General features: G+C 41.7%; 1 protein-coding gene across 3 annotated transcripts; it reads left to right on the forward strand.

Annotated features, from left to right (window-relative positions):
• Nucleotides 1-41: 41 nt before the first annotated feature.
• On the forward strand, nucleotides 42-24,832 carry ypel2b (yippee-like 2b). 3 transcript variants are annotated; one of them, XR_005440595.1, is made up of 6 exons: nucleotides 48-678; nucleotides 6,768-6,999; nucleotides 7,820-7,863; nucleotides 8,272-8,380; nucleotides 10,668-10,870; nucleotides 10,960-11,085. XR_005440595.1 is itself a non-coding variant. In XM_038693695.1 (5 exons), exons 2-5 carry the CDS (start codon nucleotides 6,883-6,885, stop codon nucleotides 24,648-24,650), a joined length of 339 nt encoding a protein of 112 aa, XP_038549623.1. In that variant the 5' UTR covers nucleotides 42-678; nucleotides 6,768-6,882; the 3' UTR covers nucleotides 24,651-24,832. The 3 variants fall into 3 exon arrangements, 2 of the variants coding, with proteins under 2 accessions (XP_038549623.1, XP_038549622.1); XM_038693695.1 differs by lacking the exons at nucleotides 10,668-10,870; nucleotides 10,960-11,085 and adding an exon at nucleotides 24,582-24,832 and having other exon boundaries at nucleotides 42-678; XM_038693694.1 differs by lacking the exon at nucleotides 10,668-10,870 and having other exon boundaries at nucleotides 71-678; nucleotides 10,960-13,799.
• Nucleotides 24,833-25,782: the final 950 nt, after the last annotated feature.

Consider the following 25,782-nt stretch of genomic DNA (forward strand, 5'->3'; position numbering starts at 1 on the left):
CAGTGTGATTTTTGCCAAAGATCGTCAACTCGGCCGTCAAGAAAGTTCACGTCCTCCGAAGTATGCACTAATGACCTGTTGCGTTAATGGCTTAAATCTGTAGAAAAAGTGGTAGTGATAGTAACTGTTTGTTTAGCTACTGTCTGTGTCACAGCTTGTGAAAACGCGACCACGACACAAACAATAAACGCAACAAATTGTCATGGCAAACGTCAGTTGCTAGTCATACAGAGCATGCGCGACATAGTGTTTTGACAATTTTAGCGTGTATGTCTACGTTTTACAACATTATAGCCCTAAGTAACGGACGCTGCGAATCACGCTACTACACATCTAAATGAAACCTAAAGAGTCAGACACTCTTCCGTTCAAGAAAAGAAGATAGCGGTTTTTCAGCGAACACGGAAGTGGGAAGAAGTGAAGCCTCTTGCTCCGGCTGGCTGTTTCGTCACTCTCTCTCTCTCTCGCTCCATCTCCCTGCCTCCTCTAAACTCCGCTGGGTATTTTTGCGCGTCAAAACATTGCGTCTCTGCAGGACTTACCAGGGCCAGCGAGAAGAAGAAATTTGCCTGGGAAGGAATGCGAAAGGGGGTTTAGGATTGGCACTGCCACGAGGAAAACGAGGAGGTGCGACATTTTCTAGACTACGTGGAGATCCGCTTTTTCTTCCCCTCAGAGGTAAAATGATTTCCTCTACGTTATTTTTCAGTGTGGTGCATTTGTTGTCACGCACTGTTTTCATATTGGCCCATGAAGCTTATTTCTGCGTCGATATAGTGATGTACAGCTTGTCAAATACTTAACATAGGCAACTTTTAACATAGACTGCAGGTACCTATACATAATACAGTAAAACAACAAGTTTATGGTTTTGTTTCCCGTCAACATGCGTTGACATTGTCAAAAGTATTTTTTTAATGCCTGGACTGGTGTTTTCTTGGATGTGGATGGGATGCTGAGGTCTGCTTTGCAGTGGAGCTACAGTATCTGATGGTTATTATTAGGACACATGCTGTTTGTGGTGGCAGTCCTGCACGTATGCGCCATCATCTCCGTGCGCGCGCGCTTGGTCGTGATGGTGCACGTCAGCGTTGATCAATGCGGGTTATCGTGTATTGCGCTCATGTGATCATAAACTCTGACGACAATCACTTGACTCTCATCGATCTGTCAAAGTCATTGCAGACGTTAAAGGTTTTCAGACTGGGTGGTGCGTGCGTGCGTGCGTGCTTCTGTGCACGTGTGTGTGTGTGTTTTCACCGTTGCTGAGCTGAGGCATCCCCGCCATCTGTCCTCCGTGTGGTGGCTGAAGTTCTGCCCCAGATGAAGTGCGCCACTGCCTGTGACCTGATTCATACCACTAAATCACACTCACATAATGAACCCCTTAACGTGTTTGTGTATTTATTGATGTGTTACACAGGTGATCAGGCTCTAAGGTCACTCTACTATTCCATCCCATCTCACTGACAGTTAAGTAAGTGGAAATGCTGCATTTGACCCCCCCTCCCCCAAATCTACTAAAGTCCACCAGAATCCACACCACAACAGTTTGCAAAGACAACAGAGAGCAAACACTTTTTCTTTATTTTGAAAATCTATTTTCATTACAGAGCATGTATGTGGATAGTTATTGATCATGTGAGGATTCGATAGGCAGGAATCGAAGATGGTGTTCAGAGAGTTGCAGGCCTTGAAAGGTGATCCTTCACAGACAGGACTTGTGTACATAAGCAAAAGTGGTGTACAGTGTGTTGTGCCCACAGTTTCGCAGGGCTCTTTGTCACATCACCCACTTTGTTTTTTTTGTGGTTGCTTTTTTAATATGCTATTCACTGTTTATCATCTGACAGCCACACGCAATAGAAATCATGTGTGAATATGAGTTAGGAATATATAAGTTATACCCACAATGAACAAGCAAAATACTGAGCATTGAAAGCATGTTTCCTTCAGGTCTTCTATTAAAATTCTGTAAGGAAAAACACAAGTATAAGTGTCTGAAGCACCTTAAAACAAGCTGCCTTCCTCTCCAAAGAGGACAAAACAAGAGACAGACAGAAGAAAATTATAAGTGATTGCAGATAAAACATAGCAAACGTAACCAGACACCCACACCTGGGATGCAGGAGCATTGCTTCATCAGTGAGATCTGATATGGGGGTAGAGTTTTTTTCTCCTCTTGTCAGTGATGTCATGCTGCTGTATTGCGTTGGCCTTGGTTTAAGACTGAATGGAGAGCAGGATGAAGTACATGAAGTACAGAAACCGTGTTGGTGCAGCTTGTGGGCAGTATAGGACACGCAGCTCTTCCAACACTGTAGGGACACACACTGCTTCTTCCTTCTTTCTTTCTACCCATTCCCGTCTGACTCTCCAGCCCCCCACCCCCACAGCCCCTGTCTTTCTACTGCTCGCGATCATTGTCAGAAACAGCATCAGCAGCAGCAGAATCAGTGCGTTACATAACAAAGGTTTTTTTGTCGGGATACAAGGGCCCTTTTGGCTGTTGAGACTTGTGGCACGTAGCCCTTTGTGATGACACCCAGAAATGACCAGAATGGACAGCTCAGTGACCTCAAACGACCCGCGGCAGAACTGATGAATGGACAGAGCGGCAGCAGAGAAAAAAACAAATATACACACAGGCTGAGACGCATGGGGACAGACGGAGAGAAAACACACACAAGCAGACTGAAAGATAAACACCAAAGACGCACACTGAGGTTATGCCGGCACTCTATATTCTGACAGCTTTGATAACATTTTCTGCTGTTGGAGCCTGTGTGGATCGCTGCAATCAGTTCCTGTAGTCATCTGATCATTTATGCAATTTGTTATTCTGTCAAAGAGTTGTTTTTTTGTGTGTGCAAAGCAGCCCAGATAAACATCAGCACTCTGGTTCCCACAAACAATGTTAATTGTCATAAAATGTCAACAGCGTCATAGTCCAGCCTCTAAAAGCTAAAGCCCGTAGCTGCTTTCTCTTAAATATGTTGTGTACTTTATGTTCAGTGGCCTTCTTGTCTTTAGAGTTGCTTATGTCCTTTTTTTTCAACGTTGAAATAAACAAAATAAGCTTTTGATAATGTTATAATTTAGGCCTTCATGTTATATACAGTGTCAAAGAAATATCATGGCCAAATGCTTGTCACAGGTTCCCAGAGTCTGAAAATGTCTTGTTTTGTCTGTCCGTTAGTCCAAAAACCCAAAGATATTATATATTTGCAATCATAAAACACATTTTTAAAAAGTTAGTAAGAGGTTTTGGTTTTCATCCCAAGCCCCTCACATGCACTGGTGCTCTGCTGTTATAGCTGTAGTGAAGTGATTCTTCGGAGATAATATAACTCCACATGGATTATGTCTGACCCATGAAAAGATGTGTAACATGCAATACTGTAAACCAGCACTGCTGTTGACTGTCCATTAAGGACACGTTATTATCATGACACACTGTACATCGGTTAACTGTAACAGCATCCCACAGAGCCTTTCCTGTGATGGATAGGTTCTCGTCTACACATCAGATTTATGTGTTAGAGGTTTAGCTGGTACCTTAACCCTGAGTGACCTATAGCAAATGCTGGCTTGGAAGGAGAAGACACTTAAATTTAATATAATTAAATTTGAAGCTTACACTCCTAGATTTTACCTGCAGTGCCTTATACTAATTACTGAGCTGTAATCAGGCAACTTGTGCAAATTTGAGAGGTTTTCCAGATCAATCCTTTGGTCTATAAAATGTCAGAAAATAGTAAAAATAAAACATCTGTCACATTTTGTTAAAAGCCCAAACGACATCTTTGAATTGCTTGTTTTGTCTTATGAACAAAAATATATTTAATTTAATATGGTAGAAGACTTTCAGCAATCAAAAGTGAGGGCTTGTAAAAGTTTGCTGGACAATTTTTAAAATTGTTATTAATCCACTAATCTAATCTAATAATAATAAATATTTTGAACATATCTCTGGATGCTACATCAACGTCTTCCTTGTCCTTAGTCCTGAAATGGCCGTGAGGATAAAACATGCTTTGGGTTAAACATCAGGGGGTGTGTGTGTGTGTGTGTGTGTGTGTGTGTGTGTGTGTGTGTGTGTGTGTGTGTGTGTGTGTGTGTGTGTGTGTGTGTGTGTGTGTGTGTGTGTGTGTGTGTGTGTCAGGGGTCAGCTCTGACAACTGTACTGAGCGTGTCTTTGTGCCCCAATCCCACGCCGCTGGCACCGAGTCAGGGGAGAGAAAACAAGGGCACGTCTCACTGCCTTATTTATTTATATCCTCCGGTCCTTCCCATCAGCACTGGAGCCTTTATCAGCCTCCATCCAACACTAAAAACAATCATATTGCAGAGCAGTTAGGAGGCCTCTCACTCACTCTCTCCTGTTTGTCCTGAACTCACAGAGGTCTCCTGCTGCTCCCATTCAGTATTTTATTAGTTTTTCCAGATGGTTCAGTAAAGACAGACAGGAAGGAGAGGAGACAGAATGGAACTTGTAAAAATTAAGTCTTAACTTATAGTAGACACTTGAAATGATTTGTTTTATTTAGTTAGAAAGGTCATGTTTATTACTTAAATTAGAAATAGGCAGCTAGACAATAAAGGCTGTATATACAGTTTAGTGAGGTTCCTCAAAAACTTTATGAAAAGAAGCACTGGGGAATAAAACTAGATTAAATGTTGTGATATGTTTTGTTTAGCACCAGTGCTGAAATGGCAATTAAAGTTGCATTAGGTAATAAAACCACAAATGTTATAAGTGCACCACAAGGGAAAAGAGATCACAGGCCCTGAACCATATAGTTTCTCCTGTACAGTTAGTCATAGCATACTCCTGTCCTCCTGGCCCCAAGCCTCTGGGATGTGTTCCCAGGCCAGCTCACTAATCTCCTCAGTCACCAGGGCACACCAGCAGAAGTATTTTAAGGGCTCGGTCTATTTGATATCATGGAGTGAGCAGAGCACGATCCTCACAGTTGTGCTAGGCTAAGCAGATTATCTCTGCAGCCTCATAGACTTAAACACAGAATGTGAGCTAGCTGCATGTGTACTGTATTGAACCGGAGTCAGTGCAGAATGGTTTGACAACACGTTAATAGAGACAGCTGCAACAAATTATTGTTTTCATTGACAATTTTCTGCCTAATCAGTTAATTCATTAATTGTTGGGTCTATAAAATGGCAGAATATAGTCTTCAAGCTGCCATTTAAAAATGTCTGATCAACAGTCTGGTATAAAACGGAAAAGTAGCATATCCTCATTTGAGAAGCATGAACATGTCTACAGCTGAGTCAACCGCAATGCTAGCAGCTCTGTAAAGTTGTGCTACATGCAAATGTCAGTATGCTAACACTCTCACAACCAAAATGCTAACATGCTGATGTTTAGCAGGTATAGTGTTTACCATGTTCATTTTAGTTTAGCATGTTAGCATGCTAACATTAGTAACAGCTGATGGGTACGTCATTAGTTTTGCAGGTCTTAAGTCATAAACAAAATCTGCAGATAGCTGCAAGTTTAAATTTTGCCCTAATGGTGGCATCTAGAGGAAAAGTCAGTGTATCACCAAGTCAGTAGGATTCATCCTCTGAGAACGATGAATGTCTGTACAAAATGTCATGGCAATTCATCCTGTAGTTGTTGAGATATTTCAGTGTAGACTAGGGCTGAACAATCAATCGAAATTATTTCGAAATCACCTACGACCTACTTCAATTTTCAAATTGCAGGAGGTGCAATATTTGTTCAATTTGAAATGTGTTTTGAAAATACCATTTTTAATTGAATATTGTGGTGCTGCAGATACGTCCTGGCCAATCACATTATATTTTACCGACTTGAAAAAACTTCTTTGTTTGGTACACATCCCCCCAAAAATGCACCATAATCATTATGTTTTTTAATGAAAATGAGAATAATGATAATAATATCGCAAAGCATAGACCAATTGCAATATCAGTCAAATATTATTAAAATTAGTTTTTGAAAATCAGTTAAATATTATTAAAATTAGTTTTTCAAAATCGTTCCACCCTAATCTTGACCAAAGTGGAGGACTGACCAACATTTTCATCCCTAGAGCTACGCTGCTAGCGTGGCAAAATTTTACTAAACTAAGCAGTTATCAAAATAGTTATTATGAATGTTTGTCTGTTCCTGCTTCTGTAGCCCAAACTGTCCCCTCGATATGTGGTGGTGGCCTGAGTCTGGCTTATCCAAAAATGGACAAAGAGATGGAGCTGAGGCGGGACAAATGAAGCCTGCTTGCTGAACCACCTAGCGTCTAGCCACCTGAGAGAGCACCCACCTGTTGCTCAAAGAGTCCTGTCCTTAATTATGCATAATTTAATATAATTTAAACGAATAAGTTCAAATCTGCCAGTTGTCATGAAGGCGAAAATTAGCAATAGAGACAAAATAGTTTTTTGTACCAGGCTGTACATGTGTTTATTTCTCCTGTAAAGTTGGGCATTTTAACACGGGTCTGTGAGAGTGGCTTGCTTTTGGAGCCAGCTTCAAGTGGTCATCTGATTAACTGCAGTTTTTGGCACTTCCACGTTGGCTTAATTTTTCAGCTCCAGAGGTTCAGCTTGAACCTGAAATGTGAAACTTAATGACTAAGACTGGAATACAGGCTCATCAATAATGCATGATGTCTCGTCACAGCGTAGCTTTTTGAGGTTTTAAGAGTTTCACAGACGCAAGCAGGTTGGAGAGCAAAAATATACACCAACATTCACTGCTCCTTTATCCTCCCTGTGCTCAGGTGTTCACCTCCCAACCCACCGCCCACCACGGCCCTCACCTGTGTGTTGCGGTGCTTCCCCTGTGAGCCGACCTGGGCTGGCAGTCCCTTCTTGCACCGCCCGCCAACCCCGCCCATGGTCAGAATGACGCGCTCCAAGACCTTCCAGGCATATCTGCCGAGCTGCCACCGAACCTACAGCTGCATCCACTGCCGAGCTCACCTGGCCAACCACGACGAGCTCATCTCCAAGGTAACTGACGGCAACAGCGGCCCTCTACTCCGGTGACTTGACTCATTTTACCAACATTAGGACAGTACTTACATTCAGGCAGCTAATTATTACAGACTGAAAAAGAAAGCTGACTTGGGATTTGCAGGCAGATGTACTTTACTTCATGTTTTGTTTTATCACAGGTAATGTTGTTTTACTGCAAAAATAAGCAATTTTGTGTAGTATAGAATATAATTTATAAGGGTTGACAGCAAGTGACAGAGAATGGATGAGGAATTATAAAAATAAAAGCAGGTTGAACCCCTGGATGTCTGTCAGCCGCTGCCACACCGTTGCCTGTGGATGGATTATGTTATAAGCTGGCTTGTGAATTGGATTATGAATTCACTATCACTTTTTCCACATGTGATAATGAAAACATGCTCACCTGTACACAAAGGCCTTCTGCCAATCGTAACACAGCTGCACTACGTAAATCTGTTTAATTGCAGCTTTTGTGTTGTAAATAAAGGCCTGCAAGAAAAATAACTGCATTGCTAGTCATAAAGCTACTTATGCATTAGTCAACCCTGAGCCTATCAGCAGCACATTGGCTACACACTATTTTATAGTAGATATTAGAATGGATTTTGTCTGCAGGTTTTAAAATAAGAGCTGCTATTAAAGCAAAAGCCTGTCTTCAATCAGCATGTTGCCGTATTTATAAAGAAACCAAATCAGGGCTCTTATTTGATGGCAACATAATAGCATGCTTGTGTCATTTTATAGTTATTACACTGTATGAAAGGGTACATTCATGTTTAAGCCATTTCATCTGTGTCTCATCTTGTCTCTGCAGTCGTTCCAGGGCAGCCAAGGCAGAGCCTACCTGTTCAACTCAGTGTGAGTAGTCCACTTAAAAGCATTTCAACCCACCTGTTCGCAAATGGCTTTCGCAGTCGATTTTATGTGTTAGAAAAAATTGTCCTGCATGCTGGACTTAGCGCACATGCTGCATATTGTTCCACAGAGTAGATATGTTGTTTTTGAAGATGTAGACGGAACCAGCCTGTGGCTCGGAGCTCTGTGATTATCAACTGAATTGACTGTGAAAATTAGGCTGTTTGAATCTATGCTCCCCCCGCTGCCCTATCAGCATGCGCTGTGTGAGTGGGTGTAAGGCAGTGACTCACTCTGAGCACATCGTACAGTAAGCAACTTGAGCCACTTGCACAATACAAAATACTTTACTTTTGTCTCTGCTTGTGTCTCTCTACTTTCCTCCCCACAAACCCATTCTCCTTCTCTCAGGGTGAACGTCGGGTGTGGCCCTGCAGAGGAGAGAGTTCTGCTCACAGGCCTGCATGCTGTAGCGGATATCTACTGTGAGAACTGCAAGACGACCCTGGGCTGGAAATACGTAAGTGTCCTTGGCTGATTTGATGCACAGCACCACAAACTGCATCCAAGGTTAGAGGACGATAAACTGGGAGGCCCTTCTTATAGCACACCCTGATTTTATTAGCACCCTAATTATATTTGCACCTCCGCTTCTCTTGGGGTCAGTGCAGTGGTACGGCTGTGGGCTCAGTTAATTATGAGATACATTTTTCCAGACACATGGAGACAAGAAGGAGAAGTCTTTATCTTATGTGACCTGTGACGAGTATTTAATATTTTGTGGAAGTGAAAAACATCTGGTTTTCATTTCATTTGTCACTCAGACCTGAAGATTTGCATACATATATTCTTTAGGTTTTAACAGTAGATGTTGACTTATGCTGCAGTTCAAATTTCTGATTTCATCATAGCCGTGTTAATAATGATGATTTAAACTGTTTCAGAGTAAAAATAACATTGACAGCCTCACTGTGTAGCTTTGGCTAACATTAGAGCTACGTCTACAGTCAAGTCTCTGTGAAGCTGTGATAAATATGTCAAAATACATGTGCTGGATGTATTTAGTACAGGTGGTAAATTAGGTCTCAACATTTTAGAACTCAACAGGATCCACACATGTTAGCTGTCTTCATATACCAACAGAGCTGAGCATGTGCAGCTGTCACTGGTGAACCCTGTCAGCATGGAGGTGCGAGTTTACACTATAGGGCACGTGACTGCATCCTTAAGGGGTTAACACTCACACACGTACACACACAACATCCTTGTTGTTTTCCTTCATTGACCATCGCTCTTTGCCTACCCTCTAACTGTAACATTCACCGCTACGTGTCTAACCTTAAACCTGATTCTCTAACCTTCCAGCCTAAAAATAACAATTTTCCTTATGATGCCTGGTAAACACATGGTGGACCAGCTTCAAAAGTAGACACTTTTCTGGGTAGTTTCTATTCCTGTCAGGACCCCACAAGGCAGAGAAAACAGAGGTCACATGCACACAAGAGCACACAGACACCAGATAGGATGGCTACCATTAATATCAGCGGCAGCAGTATTGATTTTCTACAGCCGTCAAAGCTGTCAGCCGTTCTATTGAGAGGCTTGACCTACTGCACTTCTAAACCGAGAATCTGATAAAGCGCCTCTGCAGCCCTGAACCAAAATAACCAAAGACAAAACAAGGTACAGAAGAAAATGTGTATCAGCCTTCTCTCTGACACTGTTTTCAAGAGAGGCTTACAGTGAGTGAGTGGCTTTTGAGCAAGAACACAAGGTTGTTAATGGAAGCAGAAGTTGTCATTTTGTGAATGTTTTTTTATGGAAAAGATTTTTTTTAAAGAGCTGTGTCAAAATGAGTCCCATTATGAATTCGGTGTTTTTTTAAGGACTGTATAAATAGAAAATACATCCTTTAAAAAGAGTCTATGTTTCCAAAGAGACCTTTCTTAATTTGGGGCTTGGCTTTACTGCTTGCTGGTATTATTGTCAGTTACTGGGGACCAAAAAATCCAAATTTGGGTATATGGTAGGTGGAACTGGAACAAACTGAGGTTGGATTAGCAAGCAGCAGACGCCACAGCTGAGCATGATCACGTGGCCACCATGAGAGACATCTGTTCTTTAAAAACTAACACACTCCTGTTTAAACCTCTTTTAGTTGAAACATCACTTGAACGTTGTCATGCTAAAATGCTCACAATGACTATGCTAACATACTGATGTTAAGCAGATACAATGTTTACTATGCTCAGCATCTTAGTATAGCGTGTTAGCATGCTAACTTTTGCTCATTAGCATGACACACAAATTGCACTCACACAGCTGAGGCTGATCTGAATGACATTTGTTTTTCAAATATTTAGCCGAATAAAACCTCATAGTTTTAGCCATTAGAAAAACTTGCTTGCTTGCTTGGTGGGTGACACCTGGCGTCATGAATGTTGATATTTTGGTTTTTATTAACTTTTAGTCACTCTATTACTTGATTCGCTTACTGGTTTACAGTATCTCAATAAGCTAGGCAAATGACAGTTGCAGTCAACAGGAAAAAAAAATAAATACAGGGTGAAAATGAATAATTAAGATGATAGTTTATGTTACTTAATAGAATAACACTAAGTAGATCTAGAAAGCTTCTGTGCAGCTTTAGCTGACATTTCTTAGAAATCCCATTCATATTTTTCAGAGGAATTTTGGATTACACAGTTAACAGTAGAAATGCATGTTATAGCCTGCATAATTACAGCAGGCTACATCTGTGTTGGCTGCTGCGGGGCTCAAACCTGTGGCCTTTTGTTTTTTTGCAGTTTCTTAGTGGTGAGAGACACATTTCTGCCAAGATGTGATGATCCAGTCCAGTCAGAATTTTGGTTCTGCAGGCTGTTGTGCAGTGTTTAGTGACTGACGGTTATATAACCAGCTTCCAAAGAGCCAGTAGCAGACAGGCCAGGATTGAGTCAAGGATTTTCATATACAGCTGAAGACTGTCATGAGCAGTTTTCTAAGCTACGTACGTCTTTTTCAGAAATATTAACTTGTTATTATTATCCGTGGATCTGTTGTTAGATTTAAATGCTGTCTGTCTGCCACACCCTCCAGGAACATGCCTTTGAGAGCAGTCAGAAGTATAAAGAGGGCAAGTTCATCATCGAGCTGGCCCACATGATCAAGGACAACGGCTGGGACTGACGGACGAGCAGCCGGGACACGACCGCAACAGAGGGAAGGGGTGGGAGGGTGGGGGTGGCTGGATGACTGGATAGATGGAAGTGGGGGAGTGGCAGGGGGGTCATGTGTGGTGGTTGAGTGTGTGACTTTGGTTTGGCTGATTTACCATTAACCTCTGTAACTCTCTGCCCATCCCTCCCTGCCGCGCCTCTTGATGTACACACCAGACACACATACACACACACACACACACACACACACTTCAAGGCCCCTGACATCCCAGCTTGACAGAGAGACAGACTAGACAGACTTGGACGCAGCTAGCAGAACTAGGTGACCTGCCAGCAAGAGAAGATGTCTCACTTTCACGTTTGTTTTTTACTGAAACATGATTTGACAGCTCTTAAAAGGGCGGCAACATTTCTATACATGCTGGGAGACCTCTTCATTGTGTGAAGTATTCCAGTAATGTTAAAACCAGTTTTTAACAGGTCATTGGAAAATTAGCCAGAAAGAGGCCAGTTGGGCAGGCCTGTTGGGGTTCATTGGCCTTCGTTGAAGAGCTGACAGGCATTCACTCCGTCCTCAGCTTGAATGAGATGACCTAAGATGATTATAGCAAATCCAGCTGATCGGGGCCATGCCAGCTGGGCCAGTGATGAGGCCTGGCGCCGAGGCTTGGCACGGAGGCCTGAGCACATGGGTGTTGGGTTGTTGCAGGGGGTGGGTGCAGGGATTGCCTCCCCACCAGGCCGCTCACTCAACATGGTGGGGAGAGGACGATCCTGATCCACTTATGCGGTGGCTCTGATGGCTTCTTGCTAGGATCCATTCCATGTCTTGCCAGTGATGCAGCTCAGGATGGGCAGGGTGGGCTGAGAGTGAAAGAGATACAGACAGACAGCCACCAGCTTGTCCTAAAACCTCACAGGAATTTGCCCTCGCAGCAGCAAAGCAGCTCCCCCCGGGTTTTTATTCATCCTTCAATACAACAAGTCGTGTAAAGTGATCTGCTGATCCTTCCCGTGTACGTCTGGTGTTGGCGGACGCATCGCTGCGTCCCCCTTTGTCACATGGCCAGATAGAATTACACAACATAAGCGTGTCTCAGGTGAACAACTTTGGCTGGGATTCCCAAAGGTTTGCGAGCACTGTGAGCATCTTTCTGCTGTTGAAGGTTGATGAGCAAAGGTGACGAGGCTCTGCAAACTTGGGGTGGGGGGTGGGTTGGGGCAGCTAATGCTTAGTCAGACAAATATAGCCCCTGCTATCATGCAAAACAGTTTGATTTGAAGAAACTGACAAATTAATGGCCAATGCATGACTGGTTTCATGGGCCAAGGGCAAATGCAAATAGTAAAAACAAACAAAAAAAACACCAAAAGAAAGTTATTACTTTTACTGAAGTTATGAGGTATATACATGACCTCGGAGGTGTGTATTATAGATACATATGTATAAAAGGTAATACCTATCACTCGTACGCTCTCTTTCAGTCTGGGATGACTACTGTTCAACTGCTGTTACACTGATCTTAACTACCTGGCCTTCACAAAGCATTATAACAAACTTACTGGGCAACGTTCTAGATAGACCTACTTATTGTTTTGTACCAACAAATTTTAGATTATTTTACTTTTTCATATTTTGCTCACCTCTTAGTTTACTAAATATTCCTCATGCATCATGAGCCTTCGAGTTATGACATATGGTGATATGACATGATGGGTAATATTTGAGGCAACATTAATGGGAAGCATTGCTCAGGTACCCTGATGCTAACTTTTCTTTGCTAAAGCCAGGATCCTGCCTAATGTAATGCGTTATTCTCTGATGGAAATGTATTACTTTCAAATGAGAGAATCCATTACAGCTGCCATCTATCCCGTTGAAATGCAACGTTTATGCATGCATGAAGTAAAACCAGTGTTCAGAACACTTTTGAGCTTGTTCCTTATCACGTTTGTTTGTGAAAAGAAAATTTTGCATCTATTAAATTTGCAATGAAACCTTATGCTGTAATACAACATCACATCAGTTTCGTCTCAGTCCATTTGAGCTGTGAGATCCTTCTGCAATGGCACAAAAGCATCACAGATTAAATATGATCATGGCTTAGAAAGGTAAAATTAGTTGCCCTGTAGTTTCCCCTTGTTGCAAACATTGCTCAAGACGTTGCCCTCTATATGGAGAGTCCTAATCAATAATCTCCAGTTACAACCAAACCTAAACACATAACTCTTTTCAGTAACACGCAGCAGCTGAGTGCTCAGTCGGAGGCTGCGACATCAAACCCAGCACAACCAAAGAACCCACCCATAAACAATAAATTGACCAAACAAAAGATCTAATTTTGCTTGGGCAAAGTGTTGCAAAATAACTGGGTATGTATAGCTGAAAGCCAAGGTTGTGGATAGCCTTTCTCTGTCATATATATAATGCATTATGATTTTGTAAACAAAAGATCTTAATATATAAATATATTCTATTTACTGTATTCACCATGAGGATTACCATTCATGTCAACCTCTGTGTTACAGACTGTAAATAGTGTTAATGTATTGTGTTTTATCTATGATCCATACAATAATGAATGAATATGATTTAGGTCATGTCATGCTTTCTCTCTGGTACCCCACATTGGCTGTACAATACTACTTTTTTACTGAAAATGTTTCAATTTTAATGTCTTTTGTAAAGGAGGATGCTGATGTTGACTATATATCATTGGATCTTCATCTAATAAAATGCACCTTGATATCTGTATGGAATATAGAGTTTGTTTCTTCTCATGTAACTTAGACCTTGATATTGGGTGTCACGTGCTTTAAAGGATTACTCTGATGATTTAGCATCGCACCTTAATGAAGTTGTGCGACTCACAATATTTTGTAAAAAAATATATAGATGCAGCAGAGGCTGAAAAACACCAACAAGACTGGATGCTACTTTTCCATCAGAAAACTAAAGAGGGTCTTTTGTTACACCATCCCTGCTCAGTAAATTCCCGCATCTTTCAAACTTTACTATGTAACACTGGCTTTCTGTTTTTCAAGTCTGATTTCGAGATAGCCCTGGTGACAACATCAGGGTTATTATGCCTGTGAGACTGAAGCTTTTGCTGAACAGTGCTAACACATGCTAAATGCTGCAATACACAGCTGCCTTACAGAGACAGAGCAGTAACCTCACAAACAGTGAAGTTGTTTTGTTTGAAGACTCTTATCTAAAATGACATCTAAAGTTGTAAAACCATAATTTTATGCCTTTTTAGAGTGATTATTAATCATTGTAACACACCTCACATAAGGAAAAACATTTACACTCTGTGGTATGTTTGAACTAAGAGTGCAGGGAAAACGCAGTATCGACAAACTAAATGATTCTTTGTTAGCTCTTGTCAATTTGAAGTTTAATATATGAATCTTTAATTAAATTCATGTACATATGTGATTTAAATGTGGCTTAACCACATCAAATCTAAATCTAAAACTACTTTAATCTGATCTTTCTTTCTAGATTATGATTTAAGATTTAGCTACTGTTTGATTTATGTTTGTGGCACTGCAGACTTAATTACTAAGATATTGGAGCATCAAATCCATGAAACAGGACAAAGTGAGTAAATTAGCTTCAGCTAAGGCTATAAAAACAGCTAGCCTTAACTAGCAGGAGTACAGTCACAGCTGTTTGGTTTAACCTCTTTTCTGGTTCTTGTAACTTGTTTTTCATGCTGTTTTTTCCCCAGAAATTACACATTTCTATGGTATAATAATATTTATGGTACGGTATAATGTCAAAAAGTCACATTCAGGTGAATTCTGAACAAATATGCACTGTAGTTACGGCCTTTACAGGGCATTAATATATATAGTTAGCTAACATTAGTTGACATTAGCTATCATAAACTGCTAGTATACAATGTGGCTGTAGCATCAAGTGTTTTGAACTGAGCAGAACTATGTTTTATTGTTTAGAATTCAACTGTTTTCATCTGTGAACGTTATTTCTTCCTCCAAAAGTTATATTGTCTTGATTTGTAAGGCATCATGTGAAAAACTGAGAGTCCCTGTAAGAGATCAGATTGGATCTTCTGTGCATAGGCTGTTACAGCTTTGTTTGCGACGTAGATGTTAACCTTAGCTAATGCGTTTTTTTTGTAGATAGTAAGTGCGAATACAGCTTCAGCATAGCTAATAACATTCTTCCCTAATTATAACACACCAATAATAACTGCAATGGTGAGAAAAATCCATCATTCACACTACGCGTGATGTGGCTGTGTGAATTGTCCAGGCATCTTCAGATAACGTGGGCACAAAGCGTGCTGCGACTGAACAGTGATGTCTGATGGTGTCATTTTATTGTCCCCATGGTAACAAGTGCATCATTTGTTACTATGGGGGGGGGGGGGGCAGCTGCTTGGTTTCGCCTCCTTGGTTGTTAAAAAACAACAGTGGCAGCTGCTTGGTTTCACCTCCACTTGCGTTACATCTCACCTTAATACAGAAAATAACATAAAGATGGTGCTCATAATGTTTTCTGTGAAAATGGTGTGTGTGTTAGTGTGTGTGCGTGGAGGAGGGTTATGAGTGGGTGGTGTAAGAGTCACACCTGTTAGTCATACATTAATCAAGCTTCTCATCATGCTCACTTTCCTCTTCTTTCCTCCTCTGTTCTCCCTTCTACTTTTTTTCCACACTCCCCTCCACTCCCATATCTTATCTCATAGCCTTTCACCTTCCATTATCATCCTTTATCATCCCTTCCTCTCCTCCCTCTGTCCTCCCCTGTCTCTCCCTTTACTGTTGTTTCCAATGATCCTCCTGGGCTGATTTCTCTCTCTGTCCGACTTGGCTAACCCACTCCAAATCTCACTGCAGCAGATGGTGCTGTGTTTGCATTGGGCAAGGTCTCCTAGCAACTCCGTCTCTCTCTCTCTGCCTCTTTCCTAAAGCAGAGCAGCGGAGGAGTTGGTGTCATACACTGTCTGGGTCTGCCATGCCCACCCCTCCTCTGTCTCTTTGATTGACCAGACTGCCTGTCTGTATGTTTACGTCTGTACCTCTGTCTCTTTCTCGGATGCAAAAGTAGGGCAGAGGCTGGCTGTCTGGATAACTATACATGTGTAATGATTAAATTTGACGTGAAAACGGGCAAAGCAGGACACACACCGCTGTGCTTTGTAACCCTATATGACCTAGATTTTCTGATGTTCACATATGTTGTGACAGCAGGGAAAGATCACATCTGGGTCACCTAGGGTTTAATGAAAATTAAATCCACATTCATGGTATTTCTAGCTGCTAAAACCTGTAGATGTCTGTTTAGGTATTTTCTTGATCATCACAGGATCTAACATTTAAAAAGGTAATTACCACTGTGGGAGCCATACTCACATGCAATGCCGTAGATATAGTGCACCAGGCTACAACATACAATGCTCTGCCCAGACACACACACACACACACACACACACACACACACACACACACACACACACACACACTGACAGCAGGGCAAAAAAAGACTTGCATCCTAACATGGCATTGGTTCCTGTGCTTTCATGCTGCCTCTGGCCTGCGGACACACTCACTCACTTGCACACACAGTTGATCTGCATACATAAAAACATTACATATATAACATAAAATACATGTAAAACCCTTAGAGGCAATAGAGGACCTACAGCAGATAGAAGCAAACAATATATGAATATTATGTAAATCAATTTAAAGTTTTCAAAGTAAAAAATACACAGTGAATGTTTGTTTTGTTGAAACAAAACAATTACAGAAAAAAACTTAACTCAATCTTCAAAAGTAAGATACATAATGTGTAACTTAAAATAATATTAATGAATAAATTCACTTTTCCATTGTGTCTTATTACAGTAAGACAAGTGAATTCCTCAGTGTTGCTGGTTCTTGTCTTTTATCTTCAGCTGTAGAGTATTTTACAGCATGTTCTTGCCCTCCCCTTTTCACTTTTGTTTTTACCCTAAAATCTAATCTTCAACCCAAGATCTTGACCAAATCTTAAAGGAATAGTTAGATGAGAATATTAAAACCACTCTTATGTCTGTATGATGATATTAAGCTAAAGCCAGTTAGCTTATCTTAGCATAGCATTAGCTTAACATGTTATACCTAGTTTGTTTAATCTAAACAAAATCCAAGTATAAAAATGACACCAGAAGGCTAGCTGTTTCTGTAGCTTCCAGTCTTTATGCTAAGCCATGCTAACCGGCTTCTGGCTCCAGCTACAGTATCTCACAAAAGTGAGTACACCCATTACATTGTTGTAAACATTTGATTATATCTTTTCTTGTGACAACACTGAAGAAATTACACTTTACTACAATGTAAAGTAGTGAAAATACAGCTTGTATAACAGTGTAAATTTGCTGTCCCCTCAAAATAACACATCACACAGCCATTAATGTCTAAACCGCTGGCAACAAAAGTGAGTACAACCCTAAGTGAAAATGTCCAACTTGGGCACAATTAGCCGTTTTCCGTCCCCGGTGTCATGTGACTCGTTAGTGTTACAAGGTCTCAGGTGTAAATGGGGTGTGTTAAATTTGGTGTTATCGCTCTCACACTCCGTCATACTGGTCACTGGAAGTTCAACACGGCACCTCATGGCAAAGAACTGAGGATCTGAAAAACGAGTGGTTGCACTACATAAAGATGGCCTAGGCTATAAGAATATTGCCAAGACCCTGAAATTGAGCTGCGGCGCGGTGGCCAAGAACATACATATATCCACTCAGAACAGGCCACACCATGGTCGACCAAAGAAGTTGAGTGCACGTGTTCAGCTTCATATCCAGAGGTTGTCTTTGGGAAATAGACGAATGAGTGCTGCCAGCATTGTAGAGGTTGAAGGGGTGGGGGGTCAGCCTGTCAGTGCTCAGACCATACGCCGCAAACTACATCAAATTGGTCTGCATGGCTTTCGTCCCGGAAGGAAGCCTTTTCTAAAGATGATGTACAAAAAAGCCCGCAATCAGTTTGCTGGAGACCAGCAGACTAAGGACATGGATTACTGGAACCATGTGCTGTGGTCTGATGAGACCAAGATAAACTTATTTGGTTCAGATGGTGTCAAGCGTGTGTGACAGCCGGGTGAGTACAAAGACAAGTGTGTCTTGCCTACATTCACTTGGTCAAGCATGGTGGTGGGAGTGTGGGAGTGTCATGGTCTGGGGCTGCATGAGTGCTGCCGGCACTGGAAAGCTACAGTTCATTGAGGGAACCATGAATGCCAACATGCATGATCCCCTCCCTTCGGAGAGACGCAGTCGTGAGCCTGGCCTTCCTGTTGGTATGTGTGTGATTGTAGTTTTTTGAGTTCTTTTCCTCTTTGGTATGTTTGCGGTGTGCTTGGTGTGTTTTGGCTTTTCGTCTGTCTCTGTGTTCTGCTTCCTCCCTCATGCTCTGGGGCTGCTGGTGGGCGTGGTCACCTGAGCTCCAGTCAACTCACCTGAGACGCATCCTGTTAATTAAGCACACTGGTGTCTCATCCTGCAATTAACTAACCTTTAAAAGACCAGCTCAACCTTCCAGTCCCTGCCGGATCGTTGTACCATACAAATACCTGCCTGATCACGGACTCGGATTCTCGCCTGAGACACGGAACCCCTCCCCCCCGAGCATAGGAGCCTGGACCTCATGACCCTCGGAACGATCACCCCCCAAGCCACATATCGGTTCTCACTTGTGTTAAATAAATTCTCCCATTGAACCTACTCTGGTCAGTATTCCAACATGACAACGACCCCAGTCACACCTCCAAGACGACCACTACCTTGCTAAAGAAGCTGAGGGTAAAGGTGATGGACTGGCCAAGCATGTCTCCAGACCTGAACCCTACTGAGCATTTGTGAGGCATCCTCAAACGTGAAGGTGAAGGAGCGCAAGGTCTCTAACATCCACCAACTCTGTGATATAGTCATAGAGGAGTGGAAGAAGACTCCAGTAGCAACCTGTGTTTGCTACATTGTAGCAAAGTGTCATTTCTTCAGTGTTGTCACATAAAAAAATAAAATCAAATATTTACAAAAATGTGAGGGGTTTACTTACTTTTGGGAGATACTGTACATATTTACCATACAGACTTGAAAGTGTTTTTTATATTCACACCTAACTCTCGGGACAAAAGCGAATAAGCATATATTCTAAAACTATTCCTTTCTGCTTGTTTTTTTATTGTTTGGTCAACATTTGGTCCTCACAAATGCAGAAGTTCAGGAGAATGCTCACACGGTGTCTCTAATGGAGTACTCATCCATCATGCGCAGACAAACAAACGCACAGTCACACACCTCAGTATTACTGAGGGATCAAACAATACAAATGGCAGCCACAGGCCATGTTATGATGCTGCTGGCCCTGATTAATTACTTTAATTTACTTTTCCAGCTGCATCACACAGACAACAAAAATGCTTCATCAGTCACCTTGTAGTCTCTTGACTAGCACAAAGAACAAACCACTGTTTCAGGAGAGCGCTGAATAACTTTTTTTTGTATTTTCTCTAAATAAAAATGTGCTGTCTCACTTCAAAAAGCTCCTGTTACACACCGCAAGTGGCACCAGATAATGATGATCGATATGAAGCCACTAAGCTTCCCCAGAGGATCGTCTTCACCAGCATCTAAAAGCTGCCTTTGTGGCTCTTCCTTCTTTTGAGGGGACTCATTGTCCCCTGAGAAGCAAAGAGTCTCCTTCTTGTTTGTTTACTCAGGTAGAAGGGCCCACAGCAGAGAGGGGAAGGACTTTTTCCTCATCCTGTGGCCTCATATCTGTATCAGGCACTCAAAAGCGGGCTGAGGCCAGCCTCACCAGAGAGCAATGTGCAAGGCAAGCACAAAACAATGCATTCAAATGCCTTCAGTTGAGGGCGGCGTGAGTGATGACTCTTTGCTGTTCAGGAGGCTGACACTTCTATTCAGATAAACTCTTTCATTAACATTGAGAGTGTTCAGACAGGAATCTTTCCCAACCTTTATTTCACTGTTCTTCATCAAAGTGGTATAGCAGCTGGGCTCAGAATAGATATACATCACAATTTGCATACTTCATCATGTTTTTTATGGATTTATTTATTATTATTGGATATTTTCAACAAATAAAGTGCACATACAGTCTTTAAAGCCTCATTTCTACAAACTAAATATTTTATGTCTTGAAACATGTCTGAGGGGACATTAAAAATGAACAAATGTCTTGGCTCTGACCAGATGAGGGCTGGAATACCGAATAAATATCCCCTGTGAGTGCCGAGGACACCTTTTTTGTTTTAAAAAGGAGTTGTTTTCGATTTACAACTACTTAAAAAAGCCAAGAGGCAGACTGAATGTGATTTGGTTTATTTAGCTTCCTAACACATTGTGAACAGGAGCAAATACTCCCCCAAACTTGGTACAACAAAATTGCTGCCATGGAGAGTGAGACAGTCATGGTTCTGGGTTTTAGCTTTGTATTTCCTGTTTTATGTTTAAAGAGTCCTTTCTTGGTTGCCCTGATTAGTTTCACCTGTGTCTAGTTAGCTGCACCTCCTCACTAGTGTTTTTAGTTTGTGTTCTTTTGTTTCAGTGGCAGCTCGTCTTTGATCATGAATGTAGCGTTCAGTAGGGTTTTCCTGGTGTTTGGACTTTTACTTAAAGTCTGCGGTGTATAGGGAAAAAACTGCGGTGTAGTTTTCAGCGGCCACTAAGGGCGGCTGTGGCTCAGCTAATAGAGCGGGTTGTCTGTTAATTGAAAAATTGGCAGGTTCAATCCCCGGCTCCTCCAGGCTGCATGTCAAAGTGTCCTTGAGCAAGATACTGAACCCCGAATTTCCCCTGGTGGCTGTTCCACCAGTGTATGAATCTTAGTTTCTGTTTGAACACTTAGGCTCAGTGTGTGAATGCGATGTAGTGTAAAAGTGCTTTGGTTGCAAAGACTAGAAAGGCGCTATACAAATACGGAATACGGAGTATTCACTAGCGGTGCAGTTTTAAAATTGCAACCAGGTGTTTGCTCGTATGCGTGCTCGCTTGAACTCATGAGCGAGCATAATCTGAAACACCATTTTCATACAGAAATCCTGCAAGAAACACCGGCATGCCGGCTGTGGCTTTTCACTCAGACATCTTCAGGCTCTGTTACTTCAACGTTCCCGGCTCAGAGGGAGCTCAACACCGACTCCGAACCTTTCATTCAGCACAGCGAGCCACATATTGGCACAATAACACTCCCGGAAAAAAGGCAGTGTGACAGCGGCTATAGACAGACAGGGAGACCCCTTCACACAACATGCTGGAGATTCAAGTAAACTCCCACTGCAACGTTGAGGTAATAGTTTTATCAGCTTGAGGTTGAACTAATCCATGTTCCTTACATGATAACGTTTACTGCATATAGCTGACGTGCTACATCGGCGTTAGCTCGTCTGTCTGCTTTTCAGTAACTACAGTGGATAAAAGTCTACACACCCCCGTTAAAATGCCAGGTTCTTGTGATGTAAAATAATGAGACAAAGATAAATCATGTCAGAACTTTTCCTTTAATGTTATGTTTTTTTATGTTATATAATGTTTCCTATAATGTGAAATTTTCAGTTGAAAAACAAACTGAAATCTTTGAGGGGGAAAAATGAAAAGTAAAAACCTGGTTGCACAAGTGTGCACACCCTTAAACTAATACTTTGTTGAAGCACCTTTTGATTTCAAATCTGTCAGATTGCGAGGACATCGCCTGTGCACAGCTATCTTCAGATCACCCTACAGATGTTCAATTGGATTCAGGTCTGGGCTCTGGCTGGGCCATTCCAAAACATTAATCTTCTTCTGGTGAAGCCATGCTTTTGTGGATTTGGATGTGTACTTTGGTTCGTTGTTGTGCTGAAAGGTAAACTTCCTCTTCATCTTCAGCTTTCTAACAGATACTTGAAGGTTTTGTGCCAAAATTGCCTGGTATTTGGAACTGTTCATAATTCCCTCCACCCTGACTAAGGCCCTGCTTCCAGCTGAAGTAAAACAGGCCCAAAGCATGATGCTCCCACCACCATGCTTCACTGTGGGTATGGTGTTCTTTGGGTGATGTGCAGTGTTGTTTTGCTACAAACATGCCTTTTGGAAAGACCATAACACATTTTCCCACATGGTGTTGGGTGACTTGATGCTTGTTTTTGCAAACTTCAGCCGTCTTGCGACCCTATCCCATAGCCTATTCATATGAAGAATACGGGAGATAGTTGTCACGTGTGCCACACAGCCAGTACTTGCCAGAAATTCCTGCATTTCCTTTAATGTTGCTGTTTTCTTCTCATCTTTTCCTTAATTTTGGAGGGACGTCCAGTTCTTGGTAATGTCAATTTTTGTGCCATATTTTCTCCACTTGATGATGGCTGTCTTCACTGTATTCCATGGTATATCTAATGCTTTGGAAATTCTTTTATACCCTTCTCCTGACTGATATCTTTCAACAATGAGATCCCTCTGATGCTTTGGTAGGTCTCTGTGGACCATGGCTTTTACTCTGAGATGCAACTAAGAAAATATCAGGAAAATTCTTCTAGAACAGCTGTGCTGTGGTGGCAGCTCAGCTGATGGTGTGTCCTGTTTATTTCTCCTTTTTTCCTGCCATCCTGTTTTCCCTCTGTGTCTCCTCCTCTTCCCCTGCGTGTGTTCTCCCTCTCTCTCTGCTCCTGAGCTCAGCTGACAGTCCACACCTGCACCTCATCAGCCACCTCCTCTGCCTGCCACACCTGCCAGCAATCAACTCCATCTCTGCCAGTATATCAACCCTGGTTCTCCACACAATCTACGCTTGATCATGGTTGCTCCTAAACCTGGCGTCCACCTCACCCATCTCGCCACTCCCTCTGCCCCTTTTTTTCCCCTCAAGAAAACCTCTTTCTCCTGAGCGTTGCATTTGGGTCTGTTCTGTCCAGCTCTTAACACAGCTGAACTTCATTTGTGATTAATCAGTCACTTTATATGATGGTTTGCACACCTATGCAACCAGGTTATTGTAAGGTTTTCATCCCCCCCCTCTAAGATTTCCAATTGAATTGTTCACATTATAGGTGGAAAAAGTTCTGACATGATTTATCTTTGTCTCATTATTTTACATCACAAGACATTTTAGCAGGGGTGAGCAGACTTTTTCTATCCACTGTATCGGTGTATCTTTCACCTGAGACTCAACACAGCTAAATGTACTGGATGATAACGAAACAGTCAGTGAGATGGACTGAATATTATAACGACATTGTGTCACACTTTATAACAGTTAGACCGCAGTAAGTAACTTTACTGTAGGGTTAGTGGATGACTCTTCCTCTGTGTTGTTGTCGCAGTTTTGTTGCAGTATTGTACATGATGTGGGTCATGTTAGTTACAGTGACTGAGAGGTGGAGAAGCTTTGTACCGGAGTATCAGTAAAACCACAATAAATCTATATTGAACGTTACAAAGCAAGATGCGGCAGGTCCAAGCTAGCGTTAGCTGGCTGCATCCCTATAGGCTAGTAAACCAATTGCTCCACATTTGCTTTTTACTGTTACATCATTTCTTGAAGGCTAAATCAACACTTTGACATAATACTGGTGGTACACAGGATAGTGACAAGGGTCGCGTTAGTTGATAAATTAATGTTGAAAGCATTACAACTTTGTACTGGACAACGTTAGCAACTGCTTGGCGTTAGCCGGCAAGCAAACGTGACTATCAGTGTTTCTCCAGCTTTTCTGATGTTCACTGTGTTTTTACTCAACATCATCCGAATCCGTTTGGTCTGACGGGCTTCAGCACATAAACCTTTTATTATTATTTTGTATCCTTACGTGGAGTCTGTGTTTTCCTGTGAGCCGGTTGTGTTATGGTGTTAGTGGACTGCATGTTGTTGCTGTAGTCTGAGAGTCCTCACATCTATAGCAGAATAGTGGCTGATGCAAGCAAGAGAGAAAACAGGGATGTGCTTCATTTCTAAGTGAGTTGAGCCCATTGACAATAAGTCAGTGAAAATTTGATTTAAGTAATTTCATTGACAAACTACATATAGCCCCTTTAACCTTGCCTCTTTTGTGATGCGAGTTTGCCTGCTCTATATTGCATTTGTTTGCAGTGACAGCTGGTGAAAAATATAGTAAAATAGTATGGCTGTGCCATATTCAGTCAGTTTCAGGAACCACCCCAATATATTTTAAGACAAACTGCAGAATACCAGCGCTCTGTGACTGAATTGTTTGCCGTCATTTGGACTGCTTCTATGATTTTGACCTTAGCCTTTTTCATCCGTTCAGTACTTCACCTGCTCTGCTCTGCTGCATTTGGCTCCAATCCCTTGTCTTCCTTTTCCCTTCTTGCACTACTGTGACAGTAGCTGCAGTTACATGGACACTATTTCTTTAACCTGATTGATATCATTCTGATTAGAGATTCCAACTTAACTGTTTACATGGACGACAAATAAAATGATCCAGTAAGATGTACGTCTACATGCCCCAAAGCATTTGTGACGGCCTGGGGGTTGGCCTGTTCTCTGTCCTTTTCTTTTCAGGTCTGTCTTCCTGTTTGGTTGGACACACACACCTCGTTGGTGATTGCAGCCACCTGTTTAAGTCCTTAAAAAGCTGTGGTGAACCAAGATGGCTCCCCTCATCGCGACCTCTCTCCTGGAAGGCGGGTGCCTTTCAGGAGCTCCTTTTCTTTTGGTTGTTTGCTTTGAGTATGATGAGTTCAAGTTTACTTGTGTTTTGAGTTAATTATAAGTTAAGGTAACTTTAATAAAACCTTATGATTCATTTAAACTGTTTTCTGCGTGGACCTTCCCTCTTTGTTATGTTCTTCCACGAGCTGGGCATAACACATTTAATCAGAATATGTGTTTTAACATGTGCAAAGTGGTTCTGCCTGCTGTAAAGTGTCTAATCTGCTTGAAACATAACAGTAAAAGAAAAAGAAGAGAGACTATTTGTGTTTCTGTAGGCTGCATTCACATGGATTCAGGCAGACCGCAAACCGGAGAGCGGGATGGTAAAATTATGTGAGGCTGCAGGGACAGCAATGGTCTAAAGTAGAGCTGGACAATAAAACAATAACAATAATTATCGCAATGTAATTTCTTTCAATAACAATATAGCAAATGTTCAATTAATATTCAATGAATGTTTAACTTTATTCACTTACATATCATACACAAATTAGGATTTAATTTTTCTTTTAGTTTATTTTGTTGAGGAAAAAGGACCAAAAAAAGCGTTTACTTGACTTTACTTGTGCGTATTTGTTGACAAAGATTTTATCATAATTATTTTAAATGTTAATGTTAAACCTCAGATTTGTGAAGTGATCTACTGTGTGTTGACCATTAAGAAGAGTTTTCTTCAAAAATCAGCCTTTAAATAAGAAAGAAACCACCACCTGGAATTATATGATCATAGCTTGAAATCCTACTGTGATATTACATGCAGCCAGCACAGAGCTGGGTGGAATACTGGGTACATTACATTTATTCATTTAGCTTACAATTGCTATTTAGATCAGAGGTCGCACACCTCTAAAGCAACTAGTGGTTAGGTGTCTTGCTCAGGGACACAGTGGTGGATGTGTCACAGTGGGGAATTGAACCCCGGTCTCTCACACCAAAGGCATGCGTCTTATCCACTGCGTCATCACCACCCCAGGAATGCATGTTGCGCTATTTTAGTTTACTGAGCTATCTGGCTAGTGGCTTTGTGTAGCCGACGTCACCATTCTGT

This window comes from Micropterus salmoides, unplaced genomic scaffold, assembly GCF_014851395.1.
Source record: "Micropterus salmoides isolate LMB-PRFRI ecotype aquatic unplaced genomic scaffold, ASM1485139v1 Ms_hic_scaffold_3, whole genome shotgun sequence".
In the NCBI taxonomy this organism is placed as follows: Eukaryota; Metazoa; Chordata; class Actinopteri; order Centrarchiformes; family Centrarchidae; genus Micropterus; species Micropterus salmoides.

Bases quoted from the DNA above. Each gene is read 5' to 3' on its own strand.
- ypel2b (XM_038693694.1), top strand. From the start codon at position 6,883: ATGGTCAGAATGACGCGCTCCAAGACCTTCCAGGCATATCTGCCGAGC. The intron at 7,000-7,819 runs GTAACTGACGGC...TTGTCTCTGCAG, and splicing joins ACGACGAGCTCATCTCCAAG to TCGTTCCAGGGCAGCCAAGG. The intron at 7,864-8,271 runs GTGAGTAGTCCA...TCCTTCTCTCAG, and splicing joins GCCTACCTGTTCAACTCAGT to GGTGAACGTCGGGTGTGGCC.